Raw genomic sequence first — 25,610 nt, forward strand, 5'->3', positions numbered from 1 at the left:
AATAAACTGCAGTGTATTTTTCCATAACATTGAAGACTGGTGTTAAATAGTGGTAATGGATGCTGGGAGTTGATATAAATGATACCATCTTGAGCTGTGTGTCAGGAAATGGAGAGAGGAGATGAAAATCCTTCCCCCCAGTAAATCTCTATATCTTTTTTTTTTTAATCTTTATGTCTTTAACAGAGATATTTATCTCAGCAAATAATACTTTGATCTTTTTTGATCTCCTTGGCTGTTTTCACTTCTTTCTTTCATCTTCTAAATATGGGTATTCCCTAAGATTGCCTTTAGTTCTCTATTGTCTTTACTCTTCAATTGTTACTTCCAACCAAGTGACTGTCAAATATAGAATTCCAGCCATTTCTCCTCTTTTGAGCTCTAATTTACATATCTAATTGCCTAGTGGACTTTTCTACTCAAATCTTCTACTGTCAGCTACAACTAAACTGATGAAAACCAAATTTACCAGTTTCTTCCTCAGACTGCCTTGACTGTCACCAATGTGATTGTAATTGCCTTTTACCTGGTCTTGCATTTTCTCATCTTTGACCTCTTTACCCTCACATTTATTCATCTGGTATTTGAATCCTCAGGCAGCTTAGCTTCCTAGCTTTCCAATTTTATTTTTCATTGCATATAACCACATGGTTTCAGTTGACTATTATCTTTATTTCCTGAGCAGTTCTTTCCCATTTCCACTCATACCTCCTTCATATCCTGAATCTTCTCATATCCTCCCTCGCCTTTTTGGAATACTTTCTCTTCTCTTCTTTTTCTACTCAAGTCACTTTTTTTTTTCTTTTTGGCTACACGGTCTGGCTTGTAGGATCTTAGTTCCCCCACCAGGGACTGAACCCTGGGCCCCAGCAGTGAAAGCACTTGAGTCCTAACCACTGGACCGCCAGGGAATTCCACCACTTTTTAATGTCTATTCAAAATTCTACTTTCTCCACAAAGCCTTCCAGCCAGCTTTCAGTGATGGTATTATCAATGTCACTAGTAACTCTTAGATTTGGGTAATGAAGTTCAAGGTATCAGAAAACAGCACTTTGAGTCAAAAGCAAGATGTGAAAGAGAATACAAAATAACCAGTAGTATGGTACAGTGAGAGTTCTCCAAATAGATAACTAAACAAGCAAAATTACCAGGGGAAGGTTTAAGGAATAAAACCACCCAGACCAAAACAAAAACAACTGCCTCTCCAAAACAAAAAATAAATCGAGCTGACAAAAAAGAAAAAGAGAAAAGAAGACATCTGTAAAGACCATTATTAATAATTGCTATGGCAGGCAGGAAGGAAATTGAATCAGACAGGTAGTTCAGTCAGAGAAGCCTCAAATAACTGTCAACAGAGCCGAGAAACACAGTAGACACTGAAAAGTAAGACTTGTTTCTGGAAAGAAGTTTTGAAGAATCAAAAGCTCAAATTTTACAGAAGAGTGAAAGTACAAAAACATTACAAAGAATAAATGGTAAATTATAATCCATGACCAGGTGAATGGAAGAAACAGAAAACATCTGGATATAATATAACAATGAAAGAAGAAATAAGGTTCTTAAGTTAGGTGATAATGAAACAATTACAACATTAAAAAATTATTTCCCTATTTATGAGAATACAATAAGAAAGAAAAAAGAATAGAAAAATAATAAGAAAAAATAATTAGAACAATTCTTTTAATTGAATAGGTGAGAAATAGAATTATTATTGCAAAGGCTAACAAGAAGCCTGAGAAAACTAATTTAAATAAAGCTCCTAAATGAATAAAGTCAAGGTTTTAAAATTTTAATTCAGAGAACCTCATTTTAATTCTCTGATTGTATTATTTAAACAAATGATGATATTTCTAGATCTTGTAATGGTCATATCAATATTTTAAAAAAAGGACATGATTTCCAAAATTAAAAAGCAAATAAATAAAAATGAGCAAGTGGAAGCACAGCCTCAGATATGGCTCTCAACTAAAATGGTGTTCACAGTTAAAGGGAAATTCTTAGTATTTTTTTTCCAGCTTTACTGAGGTATGATTGACAGAAATTGTATATATTTAGATTATACAACATGATTTTTTTAAAGGTGTACAATGTGATGACTTAATATATGTATACATTGTGAAATGATTACCACAATCAAGTTAAGTAACATATCTGCCACCTCACATAGTTACCTTTTTGTGTGAGTGTATGTGGTGAGAACATGAGATGTACAAATTTCTAGTATACAATACAGTATTATTAACTAAGATCACCATGCTGTGCATTGGATCCCCAGAACTTATTCATCTTATAACTGAAAATCTGTATCTTTTTGACCAACATCTTCCCATTTCCCCCATCACCTCCAGCCTGTGGCAACCACCATTCTACTCTCTGTTTCTATGAGTTGAACTTCTTTAGATTCCACATATAAGTAGGAATATACAGTATTTGTCTTTCTGTGTCTGGGGGGAGTTTTTAGTTTTTATGAAAACAAAACATTTACAGTTACACAGACTTAACCTTGGATTTCAGGTCTTTGTAGGATAGATAGGTAAACATTTAAAAATGAGTGAAAATTTTAAAAAATTTTAAGTTTAAAAAGTAGGTTAAAAAAGAAGAGAAGGAAAGGGAAGCTTGTTATCTTTGAAAATTTTGTTAGTTCTTCTGAAGAATGAGGAAGGAGAAGAATTTTAGGTCTGAAAAACAAAGTGGGGAACAGAAAGAGAAGTAGATAAGAAAATCCAAATTTTTATACTTTATGTGACTATTAACTCCTGTGAAATTTTACCTCAGCCCTGTCTCCTGAATGTCCGTGCTTCATCAGTTATCTTTTATCCCCTTCCTCCTTTAACAAGAGTTTTAATAATTTTTTAGAAGTTACAAACGTAAGTATATGGTAAGAGATTTAAAGAAATATCTTACAAAACTAAAATGTTCGTTTAAAAAAACCCAAGAGGCTAAAATAGAGAGCTCACAAAGGAGATTTAAATAAAAAGTTATTAATGATAATATTTACAAAATTAAACACAAAACAAAATTCTAGAAGAAGAACCAGATATATATGATTTTAAAATGCAAATATATATTCCTGTGTGTATTAATACTTGGGCAGAAATATAATTAGTCAAAATATGTCATGATACCCATACATTGTACAGCCAGAAATAAAAAACATAATGACAAATAGCAGACTCACAGCATCCGAATAGAAACTTCATTTCCTATTTGAGGTACATGTAAATTTCTTTTTTTCAATACTGGAAAAATTCAGGAGGATATTTTGAACACACATAATGAGATAATAAAACCCCTTCAAAATACTTACGGGAATGATACATAAGCATTTAAGAAGGACGTCAAACATTATTGCAAGCAGGAAGATCTTTTAAGCACATGGTAAGCTGTAAGTATAAATGCATAGTTCAACAGTGATTATTAATAAATTACAAGGAACTGGAAATAATGGATATGGAAATTATTTGGAAATTTGCAATTCTAGGCACAATAGAGTACAAAATTTAAGGTGTAGAGAAATTATAGAAAATTTCTACTCAATATATGTAGTAGTATAATAATTTCATTTATCCAACAAGAATATAATTAGGAAAATAAAGGAAAGCTTAAAGCTAAAATCCAACATCACTGAAATACTTAATAGGAAATAGGAAAAAGAAATAAGATGGGTAATTTTAAAATTTGAAAGCACAAGTAATAAAGACCTCTTTCATGTCCCCCTTCCCTCATATCTAATAGATCTCTGAGCCTTATAGATCCTGCTTCCTAGAGAATTCTTGAATCTGTGCCTCAAAATAAGCCATAGTCAGGTCTTGACTCTTAGGACAACAGTTGCTCTCTCTCTCTCTCTCTCTCAACCTTGTTACTTCCAATCAGTTCTTCATTATGGAGTTTAAGTGATCCTTTGAAAAAGTAAATCTGATCATGTGCTCAAAAACTGTTGATTGCATGCACTATTTACAATAGCTAGGTCATGGAAGCAACCTAAATGCCCATCGACAGATGCATGGGTAAAGAAGATGTGGTACATATATACAATGGAATATTACTCAGCCATAAAAAGGAACGAAATTGGGTCATGTGTAGAGATGTGGATGAATCTGTCACAGAGACTGTCATAGCAAAGTAAGTCAGAAAGAGAAAAACAAATATCGCATATTAACGCATATATGTGGAACCTAGAAAAATGGTACAGATGAACCCGTTTGCAGGGCAGAAATTGAGACACAGATGTAGAGAACAAACGTATGGACACCAAGCGGGGGAAAGCAGTGGTGGGTGGTGCTGGTGGTGTGATGAATTGGGAGATTGGGAATGACATGTATACACTGATGACTAATAAGAACCTGCTGTATAAAAAAATAAATAAAATTAAAAAAATAATAAAAAAACTGTTGATTGCATATTATGGGCATAAAGGATTATTTTTAGTTTTTGATACAGACTCAGGTAAGTATTCAAATTTGAGTATGGATTTGTAGAATTTAAGTGAAAATATTAAAGTCTGACCTCACATTTGTTTTGACCTTGAAAATTTATAGGTTGCCTCCACATTATCTTATTTAATCTTCAGAACAGCACTGTGAGTGAATTTATATTATTAGTTTTATAATGAGAAAATTACATGTGCAGTATGATGACTGTAGTTAATAATACTGTATTGCATATTTGGAAGTTGCTAAGACAGTAGATCTTAAAAGTTCTCATCACAAGAAAAATAATTTTGTAACCATGTATGGTGATGAATGTTAACTAGCTTTATTGTCCGTGAACATTTCACAATATATACAAATATTGAATCACTATGGTACATCTGAAACTAGTGTAATGTTATGTGTCAATTATATCTCAATTTAAAAAAAGAGAGAGGAAAAAAAAGAGAAAAAAAAAGAAAGAAAATTGAGTTTAAGATTGCATAGCTAACAAGAGGCAAGGCTCAGAATTCCTGACTGCTATATACATTTTTAATCAGAGTAAATGGTTACTTAGGGATACAGGAGAAATACTTGTAGACTTCTTGATTTTTAGTTTCTGGTTTGTAACCAAGGAGAACTTGTCTGTACTGGGGAGTTCTTGTGAACATAGCCTAACAGCTCTTCACTGGGAGAAGCGATTGAAAAAACTCCATTAATCTTCCTTTCTCTTCTTCCAATCCATCCTATGAACTGGATACAGTTGTTAGATTACAGATTACATTTTTTAAAATGTGGATTTTACTTCCAGTTATAGCTTGCAAATGTAAATAATTATGAGGGTGCCTGCAAGCCACAGTATTATAGTACTTCATGAATTATGATAAACCATAGTCATGTTTTGACTAATAAAGTATCACAAAGTACTCATGCAATTGGTGTTTTATGAATTATGTCAGTAATTGTATCATTACAGTGTCTGGCCCACAGTAGGCACTTGATAAGTATCTGTCATTGAATGAGTTGGGTTGGTTCAGTTTCAAGTAATAGAAGACTCAACTCAAAATTATTTAATTAATGAAGACATTTATCATCCTCTTTGGTAAGAAATCTGGTGTCCAGAAGTTCTCCAGCTCAGTAAAGACTTTAGTGAACTATGTTCTTTCCATCTCTTTGCTTTGCATTCCTCAGCATGTGATTAAATTATGACTATGCTCAATAACTGAATCCAGCTCAATCAATTAGGAGATCATATATGATCTCTCTTGTATGTTTATAGCTTCCCATTAATATATTTATATATAAATGTAAGTAATTTTCTTCATTTAGCAAACTTACTGAGAGTCTAATTGGACTCATGTATTGTGTTAATTTATTTATTGAAAATTTCTTGAGGGTGGTGCATTGATGGTGCTAGACCTATAATCAGTGAGTAATTTTGATATATTTTGGGTTTGTATGTTGTTTATATAAGTTAATTTTCTATGGGGAGAAGAGGAAGAATTAGGAAGTAAGGTATTTATCTCTATGAGGGTTTCTCAATCTCCAGGACTGTTGACATTTTGAGCCAGTAATTCTTTGTTGTAGGGGCTTCCTGTGCTTTGTAGGATGTTTACCAGTATCCCTGGCCTCTACCTACTAGATGCCAGTAACATCTCCCATGTGTGAAAACCAAATATTTCTAGGCATTGACAAGTGTCCCCTAGGGAGAAAAATGCTGCTTCTCCTCACCGCAGTTGAGAACCACAGATCTATACCAAAACTCTCCAATTTTTATTTTGAAAACTGTAATCCGGAGTTTAAGAGAATCCTGAAAGTAGATACGAAACAACCACTACCATGGTTTCTATAGAAATTGTTCCGTTTTGAATAGTTTTTTTTTTTTTTTTTTGCAGTACGCGGGCCTCTCATTGTTGTGGCCTCTCCCATTGCGGAGCACAGGCTCCGGACGCACAGGCTCAGCAGCCATGGCTCACGGGCCCAGCCGCTCTGCGGCATGTGGGATCTTCCCGGACTGGGGCACGAACCTGCGTCCCCTGCATCGGCAGGCGGACTCTCAACCACTGCGCCACCAGGGAAACCCCTTGAGTAGATATTTTATAATACAGAAGAAAAGATTTTGGTTTAGGAGCCTATTTAACATTCTGGGGGAAAAAATCTTGTGACTAGTTGTATTTACTCTGATAACTATAGATACACTTAGTTTTAGACATTGATAAATTTTTCTTTTATTAAAGTATGGTTGATTTACAATGTTGTATTAGTTTCAGGTGTACAACAAAGTAATTAAGATATATATATAGATATAGGTAGATAGATATTCTCTCTCAGATTTTTTTCCATTATAGGTTATTGCAAGATATAGTTTTCTGTGCTATACATTGGTCCTTGTTGTTTATCTATTTTATATATATAGTAGTGTGTATCTGTTAATCCCAAACTCCTGTTTTATCCCTCCCCACCCCTTTCCCCTTTGGTAACCGTAAATTTGTTTTCCATGTTTTCTATGTCTGTGAGTCTCTTTCTGTTTTGTAATTAAGTTCATTTGTATCATTTTTTAGATTCCACATATAAGTGATATCATATGATATTTGTCTTTCTCTGACTTACTTCACTTTATATGATAATCTATAGTCCATTCATGTTGCTGCCAATGGTATTATTTCATTCCTTTTTATGGCTAAGTAATATATACATATATACATATATATATATATATATATTACACCACATCTTCTTTATCCGTTCAGCTGTTGATGGACACTTAGGTTGCTTCCATGTCTTGGCTATTGTAAATAATGCCGTATGAACAATGGGGTGCATGTATCTTTTCAAATTTCAGTTTTTGTCTTTTCTGGATATATGCCCAGGAGTGGGATTGCTGGATCATATGGTAACTCTATTTTAAGTTATTTTAAGGAACCTCCATACTGTTCTCCATAGTGGCTGCACCAATTTACATTCCCACCAACAGTGTAGGAGGGTTCCCTTTTTTCCACACCTCTTCAGCATTTATTATTTGTAGACTTTTACATGATGGCCATTCTGACTGGTGTGAGGTGATACCTCATTATAGTTTTGATTTGCATTTCTCTGATTATTAGTGATGTTGAGCAACTTTTTATGTGCCTGTTAGCCATCTGTATGTCTTCTTTGGAGAAATGTCTATTTACATCTTCTGCCCATTTTTGATTGGGTTGTTTCTTTGTTTATATTGAGCTGTTTGTATATTGTTGATATTAATCCCTGTCAGTCTCATGTTTTGCAAATAATTTCTCCCATTCTGTAGATTGTCTTTTCACTTTGTATATGGTTTTCTTTGCTGTGCAAAAGCTTGTAAGTTTGATTAGGTCCCATTTGTTTACTTTTGCTTTTATTTCTTTTGTTTTGGGAGACTGACCTAAGAACGCATTGCTATGATTTATGTCAGAGAATGTTTTGCTTATGTTCTCTATCAGGAGTCTTATGGTGTCATGTCTTCCATTTAAGTCTTTAAGCCATTTTGAGTTTGTATTTGTGTTTGGTGTGAGGGAGTGTTCTAAGTTCATTGATTTACATGCAGCTGTCCAACTTTCCCAATACCACTTGTTGAAGAGACTGTCTTTTCTCTGTTGTGTATTTTTGCCTCCTTTGTTGAAGATCAATTGACCATAGGTGTGTGCCCTCTATTCCTTTCTCTTGATCCATATATCTGTTTTGGGGTCAATACCACAGTGTTTTGATTGCTGTGGTTCTGTAGTATTGTCTGAAGTCTTGGAGAGTTATGCCTCCACCCTTGTTCTTTTTCCTCAGGATTGCTTGGCAATTCTGGGTCTTTTGTGGTTCCATATAAATTTTAGGATTATTAGATCTAGTTCCATGAAAAATGTCATAGGTAATTTATAGGGATCACATTAAATATGTAGATTGCTTTGGGTAGTATGGTCATTTTAACAATATTAATTGTTCCAGTCTAAGAGCATGGGATATCTTTCCATTTCCTTGAATCATTTTCAGTTTCCTTTATCAATGTTTCATAGTTCTCAGCATATAGGTCTTTCACCTCCTTGGTCAGGTTTATTCCTACATATTTTATTTTTTTATGTGATTTTAAAAGGGATTGTTTTGTCAACAAAAGAAAAAACAAAAACCACATGATCATCTCAATAAATGCAGAAAAAGCATTTGATAAAATTCAGCATCCATTCATGATAAAAACTCTCACCAAAGTGGGTATGAAGTAAACATATCTCACCATAATAAACGCTATTTATGACAAACCCACAGCCAACATAATACTCAGTGGTGAAAAACTGAAAGCTTTCTTGCCAAAATCTGGAACCAGACAAGGATGCCCACTCTCACCACTTCTGTTCAACATAGTATTGGAAGTCCTAGCCATAGCAGTCAGACAAGAAAAAGCAATAAAAGGTATCCAAATTGGAAGGGAAGAGGTAAAATTGTCATTATATGAAGATGATATGATACTCTATGTAGAAAACTTAGACACCACACAAAAACTATTAGAACTGATAAACAATTTTAGCAAGGTAGCAGGATACAAGATTAACATACAGAAATCTGTTGCAGTTCTTTACACTAACAATGAAAAATCAGAAAAAGAATGATAAATTCTTTTTATTTTCTTCCAGCATATTATGACAACACCATATTTCATAGAGTTGTACCTGGTTTTATAGTCCAAGGGGGAGATCCTACTGGTACAGGGACTGGTGGAGAGTCTATCTATGGAGCCCCATTCAAGGTGAGACTGAATATTTTTTATCTATTTTCAAGTCAGCTTGGATTGCTTAATTAAAAATGATTGTCCCCCATAGAAGAAAATGCATTTTACATTAGCGCACAAAATCGGGTCTATCATATATTTAGGATTATACAGAATAAGAGCAGCACTTACCCCATCAAGCATTCTTTCTAAGTTGTCTTGTCACAACGTTTTACGCTAGATTGAATCCAGATGGAGCTAAAGGTGGTAGTGAGGAAAATGTGAGTCAGAAAAAAAGACTATATAACAGATTTCCCGATATCTGACTGTATCTGATCTCGGCAACTTTGTATGTGTAAAACATTTCTAGAACATTGCATATGCCATCCTATTTTAAAACATTTTATTTAACACTGTATAGAATTTATATTAATCTGCTTGAACTGCTATAACAAAATACCTCTGACTGGGTGGTTTAAACAATAGGAATTTATTTCTCACAGTTCTGGAGGCTAGGAAGTCCAAGATCAAGGTGCTAGCATACAGTTCTGTGAAGCTTCTCTTCCTGGCTTACAAATGGCTGCCTTCTTGCTGTGTCTTCACATGGTGGAGAGAGAACGTCCTAGTGTTTCTTCCTCTTCTATTAAGGGCACCAGCCCTACTGGATTAGGACTTCACTCTTGTGAAGTCATTTAACCTTTTTCATCTTCTTATGGGCCCTATCTCCAGTACAGTCACATTGTAGGTTAGCGCTTCAACATATGAACTATGAGAGGACACAATTCAGTCCATAGCAGAATTCATTTTAAATTGTACACAATAGACCTCTGTAGCACAAAATGCATGCTGTAACAAGAAATCAGAAGGGGAAACAGAAGGAAGAAGCAACATAAAAGTTAGAAGAGCTGTGGGTTTTAATCAAGAATAGGTCAGTGTTTTGTTAACTGCCAACATAGATCTAAAAAGAAAAAAGTTAATGTCATAATTAAGATATAAAGGATAGCAGGGGGTTCAAGTAAAAGCTAAAAGCAGGGTTATTTATTAATCTGATGGTATCAATATTATGTTCTTTTAATGAGTAAGCATCAATAGCTCTTAAAATATGTGAATTTTTAAAAACTTCAAATTTATACTAGTAAGATAGAGTATCTGGAATTTCCTTTAATTTTATACTGGGTTACTGTATGATTCTTGAGAAAAATACTTTAACTGTTTGCTTTAATTTTCATATGATAGTGGCCTTAGAGCATGTGAAATGGTTATAAAAGAGTCTCAAATGTCACTGTTAGACTATTTTATATTTTACAAAATTGAGATATCTCATTATTTTAGAGCCTCCATCTGGTAGGAAGCATTCCTTTATTCTATTATTTGGTTTAACAGAATAGCTCTTTGTGACAGTTCCTTTCTAAATTGAGATTTTTGCTTATTATATTCAAATGATACAGATATCTTAGTAAGTTTTTCAATTAGGTCATTTTTAATACAGTATCCAGAGTTATGATCCTTTGAGTTCAAATCCCTTGAGACGAATTTATTAAGGAAACAGAACTTCCTTTCTGAAAAACATTGATTACATAACATGCCTATATTATAAATGAGTCTAGTATCAGGTCTTCTATTAACTAAGAGACTAATGTATATGTTATGTAATCCTGCCCTAGCAAGAAAATCACCTTAGAATGGCTTGCTTCTGCTCTTTTGAAAACTGTCAAATGGGACCAGTGCCAGTTCAGAGATGATTCAACTTAGGACTTTAAAAAACACAGTGAAGCACATAACATAATCATACTAGATTCCTTGAATTAAAAAATAAGAAGAAAACAATTGTTTCATGACATTTAGAATGGGGTCAGGAAGGGAATAGTTGAAGACTCTGTAATGATTCAAAAGTAGTTATCCTGGAGAAAAAAAAATAGAAGGTTCTAAATGCTTAGATGGCTTTGAGAGATGAGAAGAATAGGGAAATGACTCAGAAATCCATTCCCCTTGAGTACCCTTCCTCTGTGTAAGTAGTAAGCTTTCCACAAAACAGGCTAAATTTGTGGCTGAGTATATTTAGAAGATACTTACAGGCTAGTGAAGTTTAATAGAATTGCAGGAACTGTAGATATTGGATTTGATTATATGTGAAAATCAGCTAAATAAAACTTCAGCATTTTTGGTTAGAAGTTGTATGGGACCTTGCTTGTTAGCTGAAATATGAAGGGCCTTATAACTGAGGACATTCACTAAATCTTTTTTTTTTAATGCTTCAGGATGAATTCCACTCACGGTTGCGTTTTAATCGGAGAGGACTGGTTGCCATGGCAAATGCTGGTCCTCATGATAATGGCAGTCAGTTTTTCTTTACACTGGGTCGAGCAGATGAACTTAACAATAAGCACACCATCTTTGGAAAGGTTCGTATCCAGTTATCTTAAGCTTCTATGATATATATGATCAACTTATCTAAGAGCTGCCTTCATAAAAATATTCCCTAGGATATTTATTTATTATTTCTAAAAATGATGGAATACTGTATATTCCTGTTATAATAAACTATGAGGAACCACCTGAATTTTTGTGTGTGTTTTTCAAACAAGTCATTGGTTTTAACTTTAAATTTTTCTGTTTTCTAAAATTGTATTAATGGTATTATTAACTGCTACTGTTTTATTTTATTTATCTATTTATCAGCTGCTACTGTTTTAAAATTTTTGGAAAGACACCTAGGTAGTAACATTTAGTAGTTTAAAGTTTATCTTGTTAATGATGAATTCCCTTCAGTTTAAAGTGGAACTTGTGTTAACATTAAAACTTTTTTTTTAAAATAAATTTATTTATTTTTTGGCTGCGTTGGGTCTTCACTGCTGTGCCTGGGCTTTCTCTAGTTGCAGCGAGCGGGGGCTACTCTTCGTTGCAGTGTGCGGGCTACTCATTGCGGTGGCTTCTCTTGTTGTGGAGCACGGGCTGTAAGCACGCGGGCTTCAGTAGTTGTGGCTCGCGGGTTCTAGAGCACAGGCTCAGTAGTTGGGGCACATAGGCTTAGTTGCCCCACATGTGGGATCTTCCTGGACCCGGGATCGAACCCATGTCCCCTGCATTAGCAAGTGGATTCTTAACCACTGCTCCATCAGGGAAGTCCCAACATTGAAACTTTTTACCTGAAATATTACTTTGAACAATACCTATTTAATCCTGCTTACATTTAACATCATATCAGAGATTATCATTTCCATAGAATTTTCAATAGTTTTCTTTAAAAGGATTCTGAAGATTTTTTTTTCTCATGCTTCTCCCTTTTCATAAATATTCCAGTATTTTCCCAGATAGTTTTATTAAGTCTTAGGTGTGTTAGACATCACTAGTGCGTCAGCTCCCTCTGCTGGTTCAACAAGAATGGTTTCCCACATCTTAGACAAAAGATGAAAAGGGAAAGAACACACTTAGCACAACTGGAAAACTGGTATTATTTTAGAACTTTTTAGAAATGTTGAATAAGAGGAGTCATGCCAAAAACATTCAATACAGTATTGTTGCTTAATACTTAACGTGGATTAAGAAATATGCATTGGTGCATTTGAGTCACTCCAACACAGGTTGTCTGATGTTCACAGATTTTCCTTCCTATTATTTACAAAAAATAAGTATATAATAAAATGAGATTTATGTTGCCATTCTACACCACTGTTTACAATTGATGTTATATAACTTACACATTAGAGACAAAGTATAGCATAGTGGTTACAAGTCAGAATGGCCGTCACTGTCGGCTGTATAACTTCTTTGAACCGCAATTTTCTTATCTGGAAAAGCAAGATAATGATAGTACCTACTTTTAGGATGTTTTGAGGATTAAATGAGATAATGTCTTTTTTAAAAATTCCATTTCTCTTTTATTTGATATAACTTCCAGGGCTTAGAAGTTATCTGGGTTATATTACTCTTTCGTATCCTTGCTAAAAGTAAAACAAACCAAAAGTGGAATCATTGGATGTTCTGTATAGGATTCCCTGAAATATGTATTTAGCCCACTCTAGCAGACACGGCCGACCTCTAAAAACAATCAACTTTATCTCTTTGGAGAATGCCTTTAATAATGTCTGCAGAGCACTTACCACATTGTTATTGTTATTTGCTTGTTCTACCCTATTCTAAAGTGTAAATTTGTTTATAATGTTTGAACAAAAAGTAGTCATTCAGAAGGAGGTTATTTGGCATTATATTTTTAATAAAAACTGACATTAAGTATATATTGGAAATTTCTCAGAAATCTTACTGAGGGATTAAACTTCATCAATGCCTTTTCCCCTTAGGATGATGTTGCTTTTTTATACCATTTAATGCATATACTCTTATATAACAATATGAAATTCCCTTTCAGTTATTTAAAAAATATTTTCAAAAGTCCTCCCTTATTTCAAAGAATGAATTTACTATTTTTCAATTAAATTTTCTTTTTTATTTGTTAGATTACAGGGGATACAGTATATAACATGCTACGACTGACAGAAGTAGACATTGATGATGAAGAAAGACCACGTAATCCACACAAAATAAAATGTTGTGAGGTAGGAGCATGATTATTATGGGATACATTACTTAAATTATCACTTAAGAGAAATTGATTATTTGTATTGTTAAATTATTAGATGAAATTAACATCACTACTTAGATTTTATCTCTGTAATTTAGTCACAGTTTCTGATTAAGAACTTTTTTAATTGAAGATTTCGAATTCAAAGATAAAACTTCAGCTGGTAATCCAACGAGTGCAATACTGGACTCATACTGGAAAGCTGGATGAATTAGGTTTATTTAGCCCAGTGAAGTGATATCTTAGGTAATTTAAGAGTGATTCTTCATTGAGGAAGCAAGGACCTTAGAGCATTTGATTTGGAGTCAAAATACCTGAGTTTGTCTCTCTTACTATGTGTTATGTTTTCTTGAATATTTTTCCCTTTTGTAAAATAGGGATAAAATACCTTTTACTTAGTAGCATATTGGATTACTGGGAGAATCCAGTGAGGCCATGTAAGTGAAAGTATATATCATTATGCTTGTAGTGGTTATGTGAGGAAAAATTATAGACACTAATGGCAACATAATTAAATATTGGTTTTAAGTTTTTGTGAAACTTTATAAAATTGAATCGTGTTTTCAAAATATTTCTTTCCATAGGTTTTGTTTAATCCTTTTGATGACATCATTCCAAGAGAAATAAAAAAGCCAAAAAAAGAGAAACCAGAGGAGGAAGTAAAGAAATTGAAACCCAGAGGCACAAAGTAATAATCAGAGTAGAAAGATTTTCTCCTCAGCTTGAAAAGCAACACTGGTTCATTTAGTTCACTTTATTTCCTTTAGTAACAATTGTTTAGTAGTGAGGGGAGGTCAGTTTGGACCAAGAGGTACTATCTAAATTATATTGTGCGTGTGTTTTTCTAAATGTACATTTCTTATATTCAAATACAATATATAACTTTAAAAACTTAAGGTAAATAAGTATTGTCTGAGGTGTCCATATGAAATCTGTGTTAAAAAGTAGGTAAATATTTATGATCACTACAAGACTTATTTATGTAAATGAGTTATTGAGAAATTTTTTTGTTTCTTACTTGTTTTTCCATTAATATATGCTCAGGATAAAGAACTTAGAAAGTGAAGTATGAAGGATATAATGACCACCTGGTTACATTATTTAACTTTTCACTCTTATTTTTTGGTGCTATTAAGATAATCTTATTATAAATATATTTAAACATAGAGCTGTTTCTGTATTATTTCCTAAGGATAGTTTTCTAAAAATAGAAATTTCTTCTTTTAATAAATTTCAGTAATTTGTGAACAATGTTCTTTAGATTATTTTGTCTATTTTATTCAAATAGATATCAGAGAGTTGGATTTCAACTTTTTTACTGAACTGTAGCGTCGTATTAGGGATTTTATTGTACTTACAAGTGTTAGAGTCAGACAGTTTTAAGTATAATACTGCCTGCCCCAGTTATAAGAAGCAAAGTTTATTAATCTTTCTGAGCTTCAGTTTCCCCATCTTATAAAATGGAGATTTATAATACAACACCTGGTTATAATGAAGATTAAATGAGAAGGGGAATTTGAAAACACCCAATAGTGTAGGTATTCAATATATATTCATTTCTTTTCTTGATATCCTACAATGTAAGTAAGTTAAGTTGCTATTATTAAACTGTCACATATGAGCCAGACACTTTAATAAGCCGTTGCTATCTTGTGGGAAAATAACTTCTTATACAGCTTTATATTTGATTTCCTTTTATTTTTAATTATTTATTTTAACTAATTTATTTCTGGGTGAAAGGTCACTGTCACTATATTCAGATATAATATTCCATAACTGTGATTTATCTTGACAACAAGCCCAAAAGTTGGATGTTTTTGTTTTTAATTCATAGCAAATATAATAGGGATGATGTGGTAGTTATTGATTATATCTAAGTTTTTAAATGAAATTCCTCTATTGTGGCCAAATCTTTTATTTTTCCAATATTTGAAAGGAGAGTTTTATTATTTATCTTCCTTGTGATATATTAATTTGAAGGCTCAAAAAAGACAAACTTGATTTTTCTTCCCATGTACCATTTGGTTAGCTAAATTTATTGCTTTTTTTGACAATTTTGTTTAACTTACTAATTTTAAAATATTAAGATTGTTTTGGCAGACACTAGATAAATTGCTTCCCATTTGTAGTACTCTCAGAGCTATATGTTTATTAGTTTTTTTAGAAATCCCCATTTTGCTCACCAGTTTTGGTAACTATAAAAAGCTTTAATTATTTCTGTCATGCTTGACTTAGTGTATTTAATGGTTCTATTGCTTTGAAAGTAGGATATTTATAAGTTTTAACTTTTCTTCCTAAATTTTTTCTTTAATTCTTTTTTCCTTCTTTTTTTTTTTTTCTTTATTTCTGATCAGAAATTTTAGTTTACTTTCATTTGGAGAGGAAGCTGAGGAAGAAGAGGAGGAAGTAAATCGAGTTAGTCAGGTAAAACTCTTAATTTGCCCTTTGTTCTGAATTATAAAAGAGATTAGGGTCTAGATCTCACTCATTTTTTAATCTCCTGCTATACATAGCACAGCATGTTTTACATGGTACACATTTAGTAAGTGTTCATTGAACCAATTCATAAAATGATCTGTGGTCCGTAATATTTGCAACTTCTGAGATGATTTGAGAGTTATTTTTTTTAATCTGGCATTTTAAAAAATCAGTTACAACTAGAGTTACAGAATGATTTAATTTTATGATTCAGATTTTAATTATGCTTGGTTTAATTGGATTGCCAGATGATTTTGTGATTATCATTACTGGAATAAACAGTGACAGACCAAAGCTCTTGTATTCATTTTAGTATTATTTATATGTATTTAATCATTTCATTAATTCTCATCACAGCTCTTTAGATAGGAATTATCATTCCCATTTTACCTATGGATAAATTAAGGTATGAATAGGTTGTAATTTGCTCAAAGTCACATAACTAATAAGTAGCTAGAGCTGGGAGTTGAACCTACATCTGTCTCACTATAAAATCCATGTCTCAAGGTTATACATTGCCTCCTGTCCTTTATCCCACCAATGCTCACCATAGGCCTTTAAGTATGGTTTTCCTCAATATCACTTTCATCACAGTACTCATTGCTGAAACACCTACAGTGCCCCACCATTGTTTAAAGCAGTGATTCTGACAAATATGCCCCAAGAAAATCATCTTCAAGGGTTTTTACTCCCCCAAATTTTCGTATGTCTTTCTTTCTTAAAAATTAGTGAACACTGAGACCTAAAGGATAAGATTCAAAGTCTTTACTGTAGTATGTAATTAAAACCCTGTAACCTAGTACTACCTTACTTGCTTGATGTAGTCACCTGTTTCTTACTGACACTTACAATAGCATCGACTTAAAAGCACATTATTTTTACCCTTGTCTTTACTTCTTTATCCATGTGCTTCCCTCATCGTTGAGCCTGGTTTTGGTAGGCTAATATTGGGCATAGAGTAAGCACTCTATTTATACCCCTTGCATTAAAACTGAATTAAAATGGACATGTATAAGAAATATTTAGTCTTTTTTTTTTTTTTTTTTTGCTGTCTTCAGTATCCTTGATTGATCTATTTGATAGCATGGATTCAGTTACCACACGTATACTAACATTCTGAACTCTAGGAGACAAGGCCAAATATTTCTTCTGGGCTCTTGTCCCTCATTCTGAGTTGCCTTTAGGAAACATCTCTATTTTAGATATCAAAATTAAATCCATCTTTACATGAAAACCTCCTTTTCCTATTCCTTATCAACATCACCAATCACTGTTACCCTGGTATCTCAGAAGTCATCGTCAGTATACTAGTCTTATATTATTCATGATTCAAATTTGTCCCTAATCAAAATGAAAGATTCACTGTATGTCATGATCCTGTAGGTATATTTGTAAATGGAAAAAATCATGAATGTTAGATCTGGGAATTTCCAGGATTCCTTTTCACTGATGTTTTGTGAAGATGTCAAGTTTCCTTGCGTATCCATGCCTTCCCCAGTGTCCCCCCAACCCCTTTTTTTCTTTTGCTTGGAGTGTGTGCTCTCCTTTATTTGGCTAATTTTTATTTTTCCTTTTAAAATTTACCTCCATTATTAACTCCTCACTACCTCTGCCTCCCTCCCCAAGACAACTTTCACCCAGGCTGAGCCATCAAACACGTGTTATACTGCGTTGTAATGATTTTTCTTCTTATCTGTGCTAAGTATTTATTTTATGTAATCTCTATAACAACCATGTGATATGGATGTTACTGTTCCTGTTTTGTAAATGACGAAATCAATACTGAGATGTTAAGTTGCTTGCCTAAGACTGTGTAATTAGGAGGTCGTGGAATCAGAATTTTGAACTTAGGTTTCTATAGCTATTAAAGCATCTAATGTGATTTTGAATGCTGCAAAAGCTGCCTCCTTCTAAGGGACTTCCCTGGCGGTCCAGTGGTTAAGATTCTGAGCTTCCACTGCAGGGGACGCAGGTTCCATTCCTGGTCTCAGAACCAAGATCCCATATGCTAAGCGGTGCGGCCGGAAAAAAAAGCTGCCTCCTTCTAAAAGGCTGGCAAGAAATTTCACTGGTAGCACAGCATTCTGGGGTGGGGGTCAGCTCAATGCAGTCGGCCCACTGCCCTTCCCTAACTTCTGTAGGGTCTTGGGTAGTACTAAGTTTAGCAGCCTTGTAGAGCAAGTGTAGGCAAAAGGAATTTTTCTGTCAATCCTTTGTTGAATTAAATTTCTGGTCTAAAATAACTTTTGTGCACAATTACTTTGAGATTGACTCTACTAGGAAATTAGTTTGAATTTTTTCTATTGGTAGCAACAGCATGTCTTAAACGTTTAAAACATATCTTCCTCCTGCTGCTTACTTTTGCACAAAGTAAAAAAAGAAAAAATAATAATGTTTAACTTCTACCGAATTATAGTGAACTGGATACTCCAAAAGCAATTTGTGTTTGCTACAAGGTTGAAATATGAAAGATACCACCGTAGATAGTTCTAGCTTGCTTTTTATGTTTGCTCTTAAACCTGTAAAACACTTTAAACAGTAGAAAGACCAAGTAAATTCTTTCCTCTCTGCCAAGAAAATTGCAACCCACAGTCCATTATCAAATAAGTAGGATAACTCTAGTATGGTGTCATCACAATTCTCTTGTCTGACTTTTAAATTGAGGGTGCTCTGTGATAAAATTATCAAATGTTTGTTTCAGACTCTCAAATCTGTATCTCTAGGCTGACTTACTTTTCTTTTCTCCAGCTGCCTACTAGACATCTCTATATTTAAATATCTCACTTGTTACCCAAGCCCTAGCCAAAGGCTTAATGCATTATCTTTTCTTCCCAAACTTCTCCCTGTTCTGTGACTTCTCTTTCTAATTCCCTGGTATCAGTGCCCCCTAAAGAAGAATTTTAGATTTATTTGACGTTTTTCTTATTTTTTTTCTTGCACAACCAGTTAGTTGAACTGTTCTACCAATTTTTCATCCATGGCGTATCTCAAATCTGTTTTTTCTTTTTAATTTATTTTACTATTACCCTTGTTCCAGGCTTTATTATCTCTAGCCTGGGCTGCAGCCCTAGTCTACAGACTGGTCTCCCATCTCCCTTCTCTTTTTTCCCTTCCACTCTTTACTATCAGAATAGTCTTCCTGAAGCCTGATTAAGATGTTATAGTTGCTTTCTGTTGACTATAGAAATAAGGCCAAATTCCTTGGCCTATTATTTCAAGCTGCTTCTTTCACGACTCCCCTTTGCCAACTCTGTCCTTTAGTCTAATGCTTCTTAAACTTCCTTAGTAATAAAAAAGTCACTTGTAGTACTTTAAAAAAAAATTAAATTCCTAGACCCCATCTCACACCTACTGAATCAAAATCTCCGAGGGAGAAACCTGAGAATCTGTACTTTTAATGAATTCACTGGAAATCTTATCTGGGAAATGTAGGAAACACTGTGTTAACAGATCTGAAATATTTGCTGTTCTACATATATGCCTTGTATTTTCCTTTTTGTGTGTCTTCGTTCATGTTCTTTCCCCTGCCTGAAGTGTTCTATCACACTTCTGAATGTCGAAGTCATATTTATTTTCAACACCTAGAACACTATCTTTTCTAAATGTCTTCCAGTTTTTCTTAATCTTTTCTTTTTCTGATCTAATGTCTACCTTTCTTGTGATACTTATATTTTGCTTTTAAAAACATTCTTTTTGCTTTATTACACAAGAAATGTATGACTGTGTTCTTGTTGTATAGTATTCAAACATTATACCCTTTTCTTTCTGCCTTATTAATTTTGTAGGGTCCTAGGCTGTGAGCTCCTTCATGGTAAACTTTGTGTCATCTTTGAGTGGCAGTGTGTTGCAGTAGAAATAGCATGGATTTGGGATTATACAAACTCATATTGGCACTTCACTTTCTATAGATAGTCTGCGACCTTGAATAACTTAGTCTCTCTGAGTCTCCATTTTCCTTTGTAACATGGCAATAATATTTACATTTACAGTTGTGAAATAAGGATACAGATAGTCCTTATTTTGATGTCATGCAATCGAAAGATGGTTTCAAAAGTCAAATGTCTTAAACTGTATACTGTATGTTATAAATTGTATTTTATTCTCAGAGAGCTAAAGAATATCAGTCACTAATATGATCATGATTATCACGCAGAAGCTGCTGCCCTCATACTCAAGTAGTCTAGAGGGCTAGTGAGAAACTTCACCAGTTCAGCTTCCTGAGGGAGGAAGCCCTAAGCACAGCACTGCGGATGCAGTGCCCTTCCTGAGCGCTCCCACAGGGTTCTGAATAGTAGCTTGAACGGCCTTGGAGAGCATGGGTGTATATCTGTACATCGTGACCCACCAACAATCCACTCTCCACATGTGAGTGGGTCTTGCAGAATCTTTGGCCTACCGAATTTAGCTGTTTTGTGTGTTCATATAATGGAGTCATGGGTAAGTTTAGCTTGAGAAAAGAGCAACAATAAGCAAAAATTGTTGAAATTTACTGGCTTAAAGAAAAGGACATTTCTCTAGAGGGCATGAGATAAATTCTAGAGAGAACAGAAATGGGAGTGCGTTTTGTTTATTTTGCTTTTGTACTGTTCTTCAGACTATGGGCATCCTTCAAATACATTTTACCTTTTGGGTGAAATGAAACTTTGACCAGAAAAGGGAAGGCTAGCCTGAGTATTGGAAAAGTGTGACTGAATAATATATTTTTTTAAAATTTAACCTTACTGTTTTTAAGTGTAAATAACTAGAGCCAAAGTCAAATCAGTGTCTTTCACAATGACTGAGAACAATTTGCGGTTTCAGTGGTTGCATGAAATTAAATATCTCTAGAGGGCTTGAAAATAATTGTTTCATTATTCATTTGCTTATCAAGTTTCTTTTTCCAGTGACTCCACAGTGTTAATCTTTATTCCAGAACCTAACATCACAAGTTAATAATTGGTAAAGTCTGAATTGAGGCTTTACTTTATGTGGAAGGAGAAATAAGATAGAGTCCCCTCTGGTTTATGGGTTATCAGCGTGGGATTACAGACGCTGCTTCACCCCACTCATTACTCATGACAAGGTGCCTCTCTCCCATGGGTTAGCTTTCTTTAGTTATTTATTTCAGTATCTTTCTACTACCTGATAAAATCTCTTTTAGAATAATAGAATTTTATAGCTCAAAGGGATCTAGTCCAACTTCCTTTCTTTATAGATGAGGAAACTGAGACCCTGGTTAAGTGACTGGCCAGACTGACTTCATTTCCTTTTTGATAGGATTGCATGATAGGAGGATGCCATAATAACATATCTTGAGTTCAGGAAAGCACATTGTCAGCGTCTCTCATGATATTCTTGTGGACAACATGAGGAAATGTGATCTGGGAGATAGTACAGTCAGATGGATTTATAGCTAATTGAATACTTCTGCCCAAAGAGTGCTTTGTTGTCAACCTGTGCCTGATTATTTGAACGAATAAGTTAAAATGTAATAAGAGTACGTGTATATTCTGTACTTTAGTTTAATGAAATCAGCTGAATAGGTGTAAGACTTAATAGCCTGTAAGCCCTAGTTGAATTACTAAGAATGAAGTCTCTGGAATAAGGAATTTAACATTCTTTGCATTTGGGGGGATCACATTTGCAGCATTTTGCTCAGTTCTGAACACATTTAAGAAGGATACTGACAAACTAGATGTGTCCAGAGGAACAGAGGGTCATGAGGAGGATGGGGATGATGCCAAAAAACATCTTACTCGGGGAATGCTTAAGGACTGGATATACTTTGGTGAAGTAAAAACTAAGTGAAAATGTGATCCTAGGCTTCAAATATTTGAAAGGTTTTTATCTGGAAGATCCTCCCCTTCATATTGCTTTCTTAAATAACAGTTTCATTCAAATGTCTGTATTGGTTTCAAGTCTACCCCTGAATCTTTGTGTATGACTTAAATACAAATGTCAGAAAATATTTTTCAAGTAAAAGCTACAATCAGACAAGTAGTTTTCTTGAGGCAAGTTAAATGGTAGGTTTAGTATAAAAGTGTCTCAATAGCTAAATTTGAAAATAGTGATTAATTTGTGCCACATTCACATTGATACGCAATATTTCTCTTACTACAGTATATGTTAGCATTTTAACTTCAAATCCAAAGTTATAAGAAAGCTATTTTCTTACCCAGAAAAAGGTCTATCAATAGACAAATGCATCACTTTTGAGAATAAAGAAGGTCTTTATCTTATTCTCATTTATCCTGTGAAATTTAAGTTTCCCCCAAATTTGGGAGGTGGGTTGGGCATGACTTGGAGAGTGCTGCTAGGCCATTTGTACAGAGGTTGTCAGAAGTGTTAAATAGTCCCTTTTTTTAAAAAAAAAAAATTTGTTTTTTGGCTGCAATGCATGGCTTCCGGGATCTTAGTTCCCTGACCAGGGATTGAACCCACACCCTCAACAGTGAAAGCACAGAGTCCTAACCACTGGACGGCCAGGGAATTCCCCAGTCTATTTTATAAAATGTTTTTGCCCCATTAAATTGTATTAAACTTTGATATGCTTATCTTTCTAGCTGCTCATATTTAATTTTTTAAATGTTAATATATTTGTAATCGTTTCATATTTCTGCTGTAGCAAATTACCGTAAATTTAGTGACTTGAAGCAAAACAAATTTAGTGTCTTACAGTTCTGGAGGCCAGAAGTCCAAAACAGGTTTCACTGGGCTAGATATCGAGGTGTTTGCAGGGCTGCCTTCCTTCTGGCGGCTCTGAGGAGAATCCATTCTCTTATTTTTCCAGTTTCTAGAGACTGCCTATATTCCTTGGCTTATGACTCCTTCATCTTCAAAGCCAGCAATAGCAGGTCAAGTCTTTCTTATCTTTCATCATTCTGCACCTGACTCTCCTGCCTCCCTCTTTCTTATAAAGACTCTTGTGATTACCTTGGACCCACCCTGATAATCCAGGATAATCTCCTCATCTCAAAATTCTTAACTTATCTACAAGATCCCTTTCGCCAAGTCAAGGAACATACTCACAGATTTTGAGGATCAGGAAGTGGACATCTTTAGGGGCTGTTACTCTGCCTACCAATTTATTTGTATCTAAACTAAACTGTATGGAATATTCCTGATAACAGCAATTGTTTGTAGTTCATTTTTAGTTCTAGAAGGTACAACTAGGATTAGTTGGATGGTTGAAAATTACACAGATTCTGTTTTTCCCCAATTAGAGAGAGAGTTGTCCAATAATAGAAGCCATTTAAAAAGGGATGATTTTCGTGTGTGTGTGTGTGTGTGTGTGTGTGTGTGTGTGACTATTAAGCTCCTTTCAGGTGTGGAGACACTGGTTGATAGTCAGCAGTAATGTTAAGGAGATTCCTGCATTGTGTGGAGACTAGATTAAGTGGCCTGTAAGATCTTTTTTTTCCCCCCAAACTACTAAATTTTCTGGTTCTGTGCTAAAGGTCACAGAATGTAATAGGGTTCATGAGAGAAACAGTGTGTGTGTGTATATATATATATACACACACACACACACACACACACACACACACACACATAGGAGAGGGGGAGAAGTAGAGATCAAGATTGATAGATTGCTTGAGTTTTAGGAATTGGCTCATATGTTTGTGGGGGCTGGCAAGTCTAAAATCTGTAGAGTAGGCCAGCAAGCTGGAGACTCAGGGTGGAGTGAATGTTACAGTCTTGAGTCCAAAATTTTCAGGCTGGAAAGTCAGGCATAATTTTTGTGTTACAGTGTTGAGGCCAAATTGCTTCTTGCTTGGGAAAGTCTTTGCTCTTAAGGCCTTCGACTGATTAGACGAGGCCAGCCTACATTTTGGTGGATAATCTGCTTTACTCAGAGTCTACTGATTTACATGCTAATCACATCTAAAAACAACTGTTTCATAGCAACATCTAGGCTGGTGTTTGACCAAACAACTTGGGTACATAGCATAAAATTAACCATCACACAGAGGTAGTTAGAGGTTGAGACTCAGACCTTCCCACTTCTTGACCAGTGTTGTTCCTCTGTACCACTATGCCTCTTGCTTTCTTTCTTTCCACTTGTACTCTGTTTAGTTTCCACTGTTTCACTGCCTCTATGTTCTTGGGTGTGAAGTGGCAGGTAATATAATTTTCCCACATCCCCTTTGATATTCATTTTCAGATTTGCTTACAGACAGTTTTGAATTTACTGTGGCGCTTCTTACATTGTGTTCACTAAATATATTTAGTATTTTGTTCGTCCCTAAACTCTTTAATGAGCCAGCTGCTTTTATGTAATTTTTTCAAAAATTGTTTTAAAATATATTAGGTGTTTGTTCTTCCTCTAAAATTATTGTTACCTGATGGTGTAAATAACAACCTTAAAATAGGTCATTCAGAAAGAGTAAGCATGAAAGAGAAATATCTGAATTCATTTTTATCCTCTTTGAGACTAACTATCCCCAATTTCTACAGCTCTTCCACAATTTGTTTTCTCTGCCTGCAGGATTCAAAGTCTACTGTAGTAGGAAGGGACATCTAAAAAATGGCTTTTGATCATATATTTCTATGTTAATTTAAAACATTAATTAAAATTTGAAATGGTAATGATTATTCAGATTAATTAGTTTCCTTCTATTGTAAAGCGGGCCTCTCACTGTTGTGGCCTCTCCCGTTGCGCAGCACAGGCTCCGGACGCTCAGGCCCAGCGGTCATGGCTCACGGGCCCAGCCGCTCCTGCAGCATATGGGATCTTCCCAGACCGGGGCATGAACCCGTGTCCCCTGCGTCAGCAGGCGGACTCTCAACCACTGCGCCACCAGGGAAGCCCTGTAAAGTCTTACTTAAAGTAATGTAAGACAAGTTTCTTTTTTTCCCTTTAAGCTGGTTTAAGTTTTGGGAGATAAAAAAGAACCCATTTTTTTAATGTTAATTAAGCTAACAATTGTAAACTAACATTTACAAGTAAATGAAATAGTTGAGCTTGTTAATGGACCAAGAGCCTGGAGACCTGAATTCTAATCTTACTCCTGTTATTTATTAGTGCAACTCTCATTTTCTGATATGTTACTAAGAGGCTGGACAAGAGGGTCTGAGGCCAACTCTGGCTGTAATGTCTTTGTGACTCCCATTAGGGAGGCACATGGGGAGAATTAATAAGGGACTATTTCTTAGAATAGATGAAAATAAACATTGATGGCTGAAGACACAAGAGGAAGAAATTTTAGGAAGGAAAGCATGAAAAAAATATATTCAAGTTTTATTCTAGTTGAGGTCATTTTATATTCACTTGTACACTTTTGTACATATCTTGTTTAGTTCTCTTGTATGAAGTAAGCAAGGCTGCTATTATTATTTCCATTTTGTAAGCAGAGTTTCTGAGGTCGGATGAGGTCATTCTCTTTCCTCAAATGGTACACGTTTTGGACTAAAACCCATAGAATTACTGAATACTAGATTTTGAAACTCATTTGGTCCA

At 34.5% G+C, this 25,610-nt stretch overlaps 1 protein-coding gene across 3 annotated transcripts in view; it reads left to right on the top strand.

Annotated features, from left to right (window-relative positions):
- CWC27 (CWC27 spliceosome associated cyclophilin) overlaps positions 1 to 25,610 on the top strand; it is a 238,668-nt gene that overhangs the window by 9,729 nt on the left and 203,329 nt on the right. For all 3 annotated transcript variants that reach the window (XR_009539487.1, XM_060143006.1, XM_060143007.1), the window contains exons 3-7: positions 9,041 to 9,153; positions 11,373 to 11,516; positions 13,569 to 13,667; positions 14,278 to 14,381; positions 16,048 to 16,117. Coding sequence is in view for 2 of the 3 variants with exons in the window: in XM_060143006.1 (XP_059998989.1) it covers positions 9,041 to 9,153; positions 11,373 to 11,516; positions 13,569 to 13,667; positions 14,278 to 14,381; positions 16,048 to 16,117 (530 nt within the window). In the remaining variant the exon portion in view is untranslated. The remainder of the gene's footprint in view (positions 1 to 9,040; positions 9,154 to 11,372; positions 11,517 to 13,568; positions 13,668 to 14,277; positions 14,382 to 16,047; positions 16,118 to 25,610) is intronic.

Source organism: Lagenorhynchus albirostris, chromosome 3, assembly GCF_949774975.1.
Source record: "Lagenorhynchus albirostris chromosome 3, mLagAlb1.1, whole genome shotgun sequence".
NCBI lineage: Eukaryota > Metazoa > Chordata > Mammalia > Artiodactyla > Delphinidae > Lagenorhynchus > Lagenorhynchus albirostris.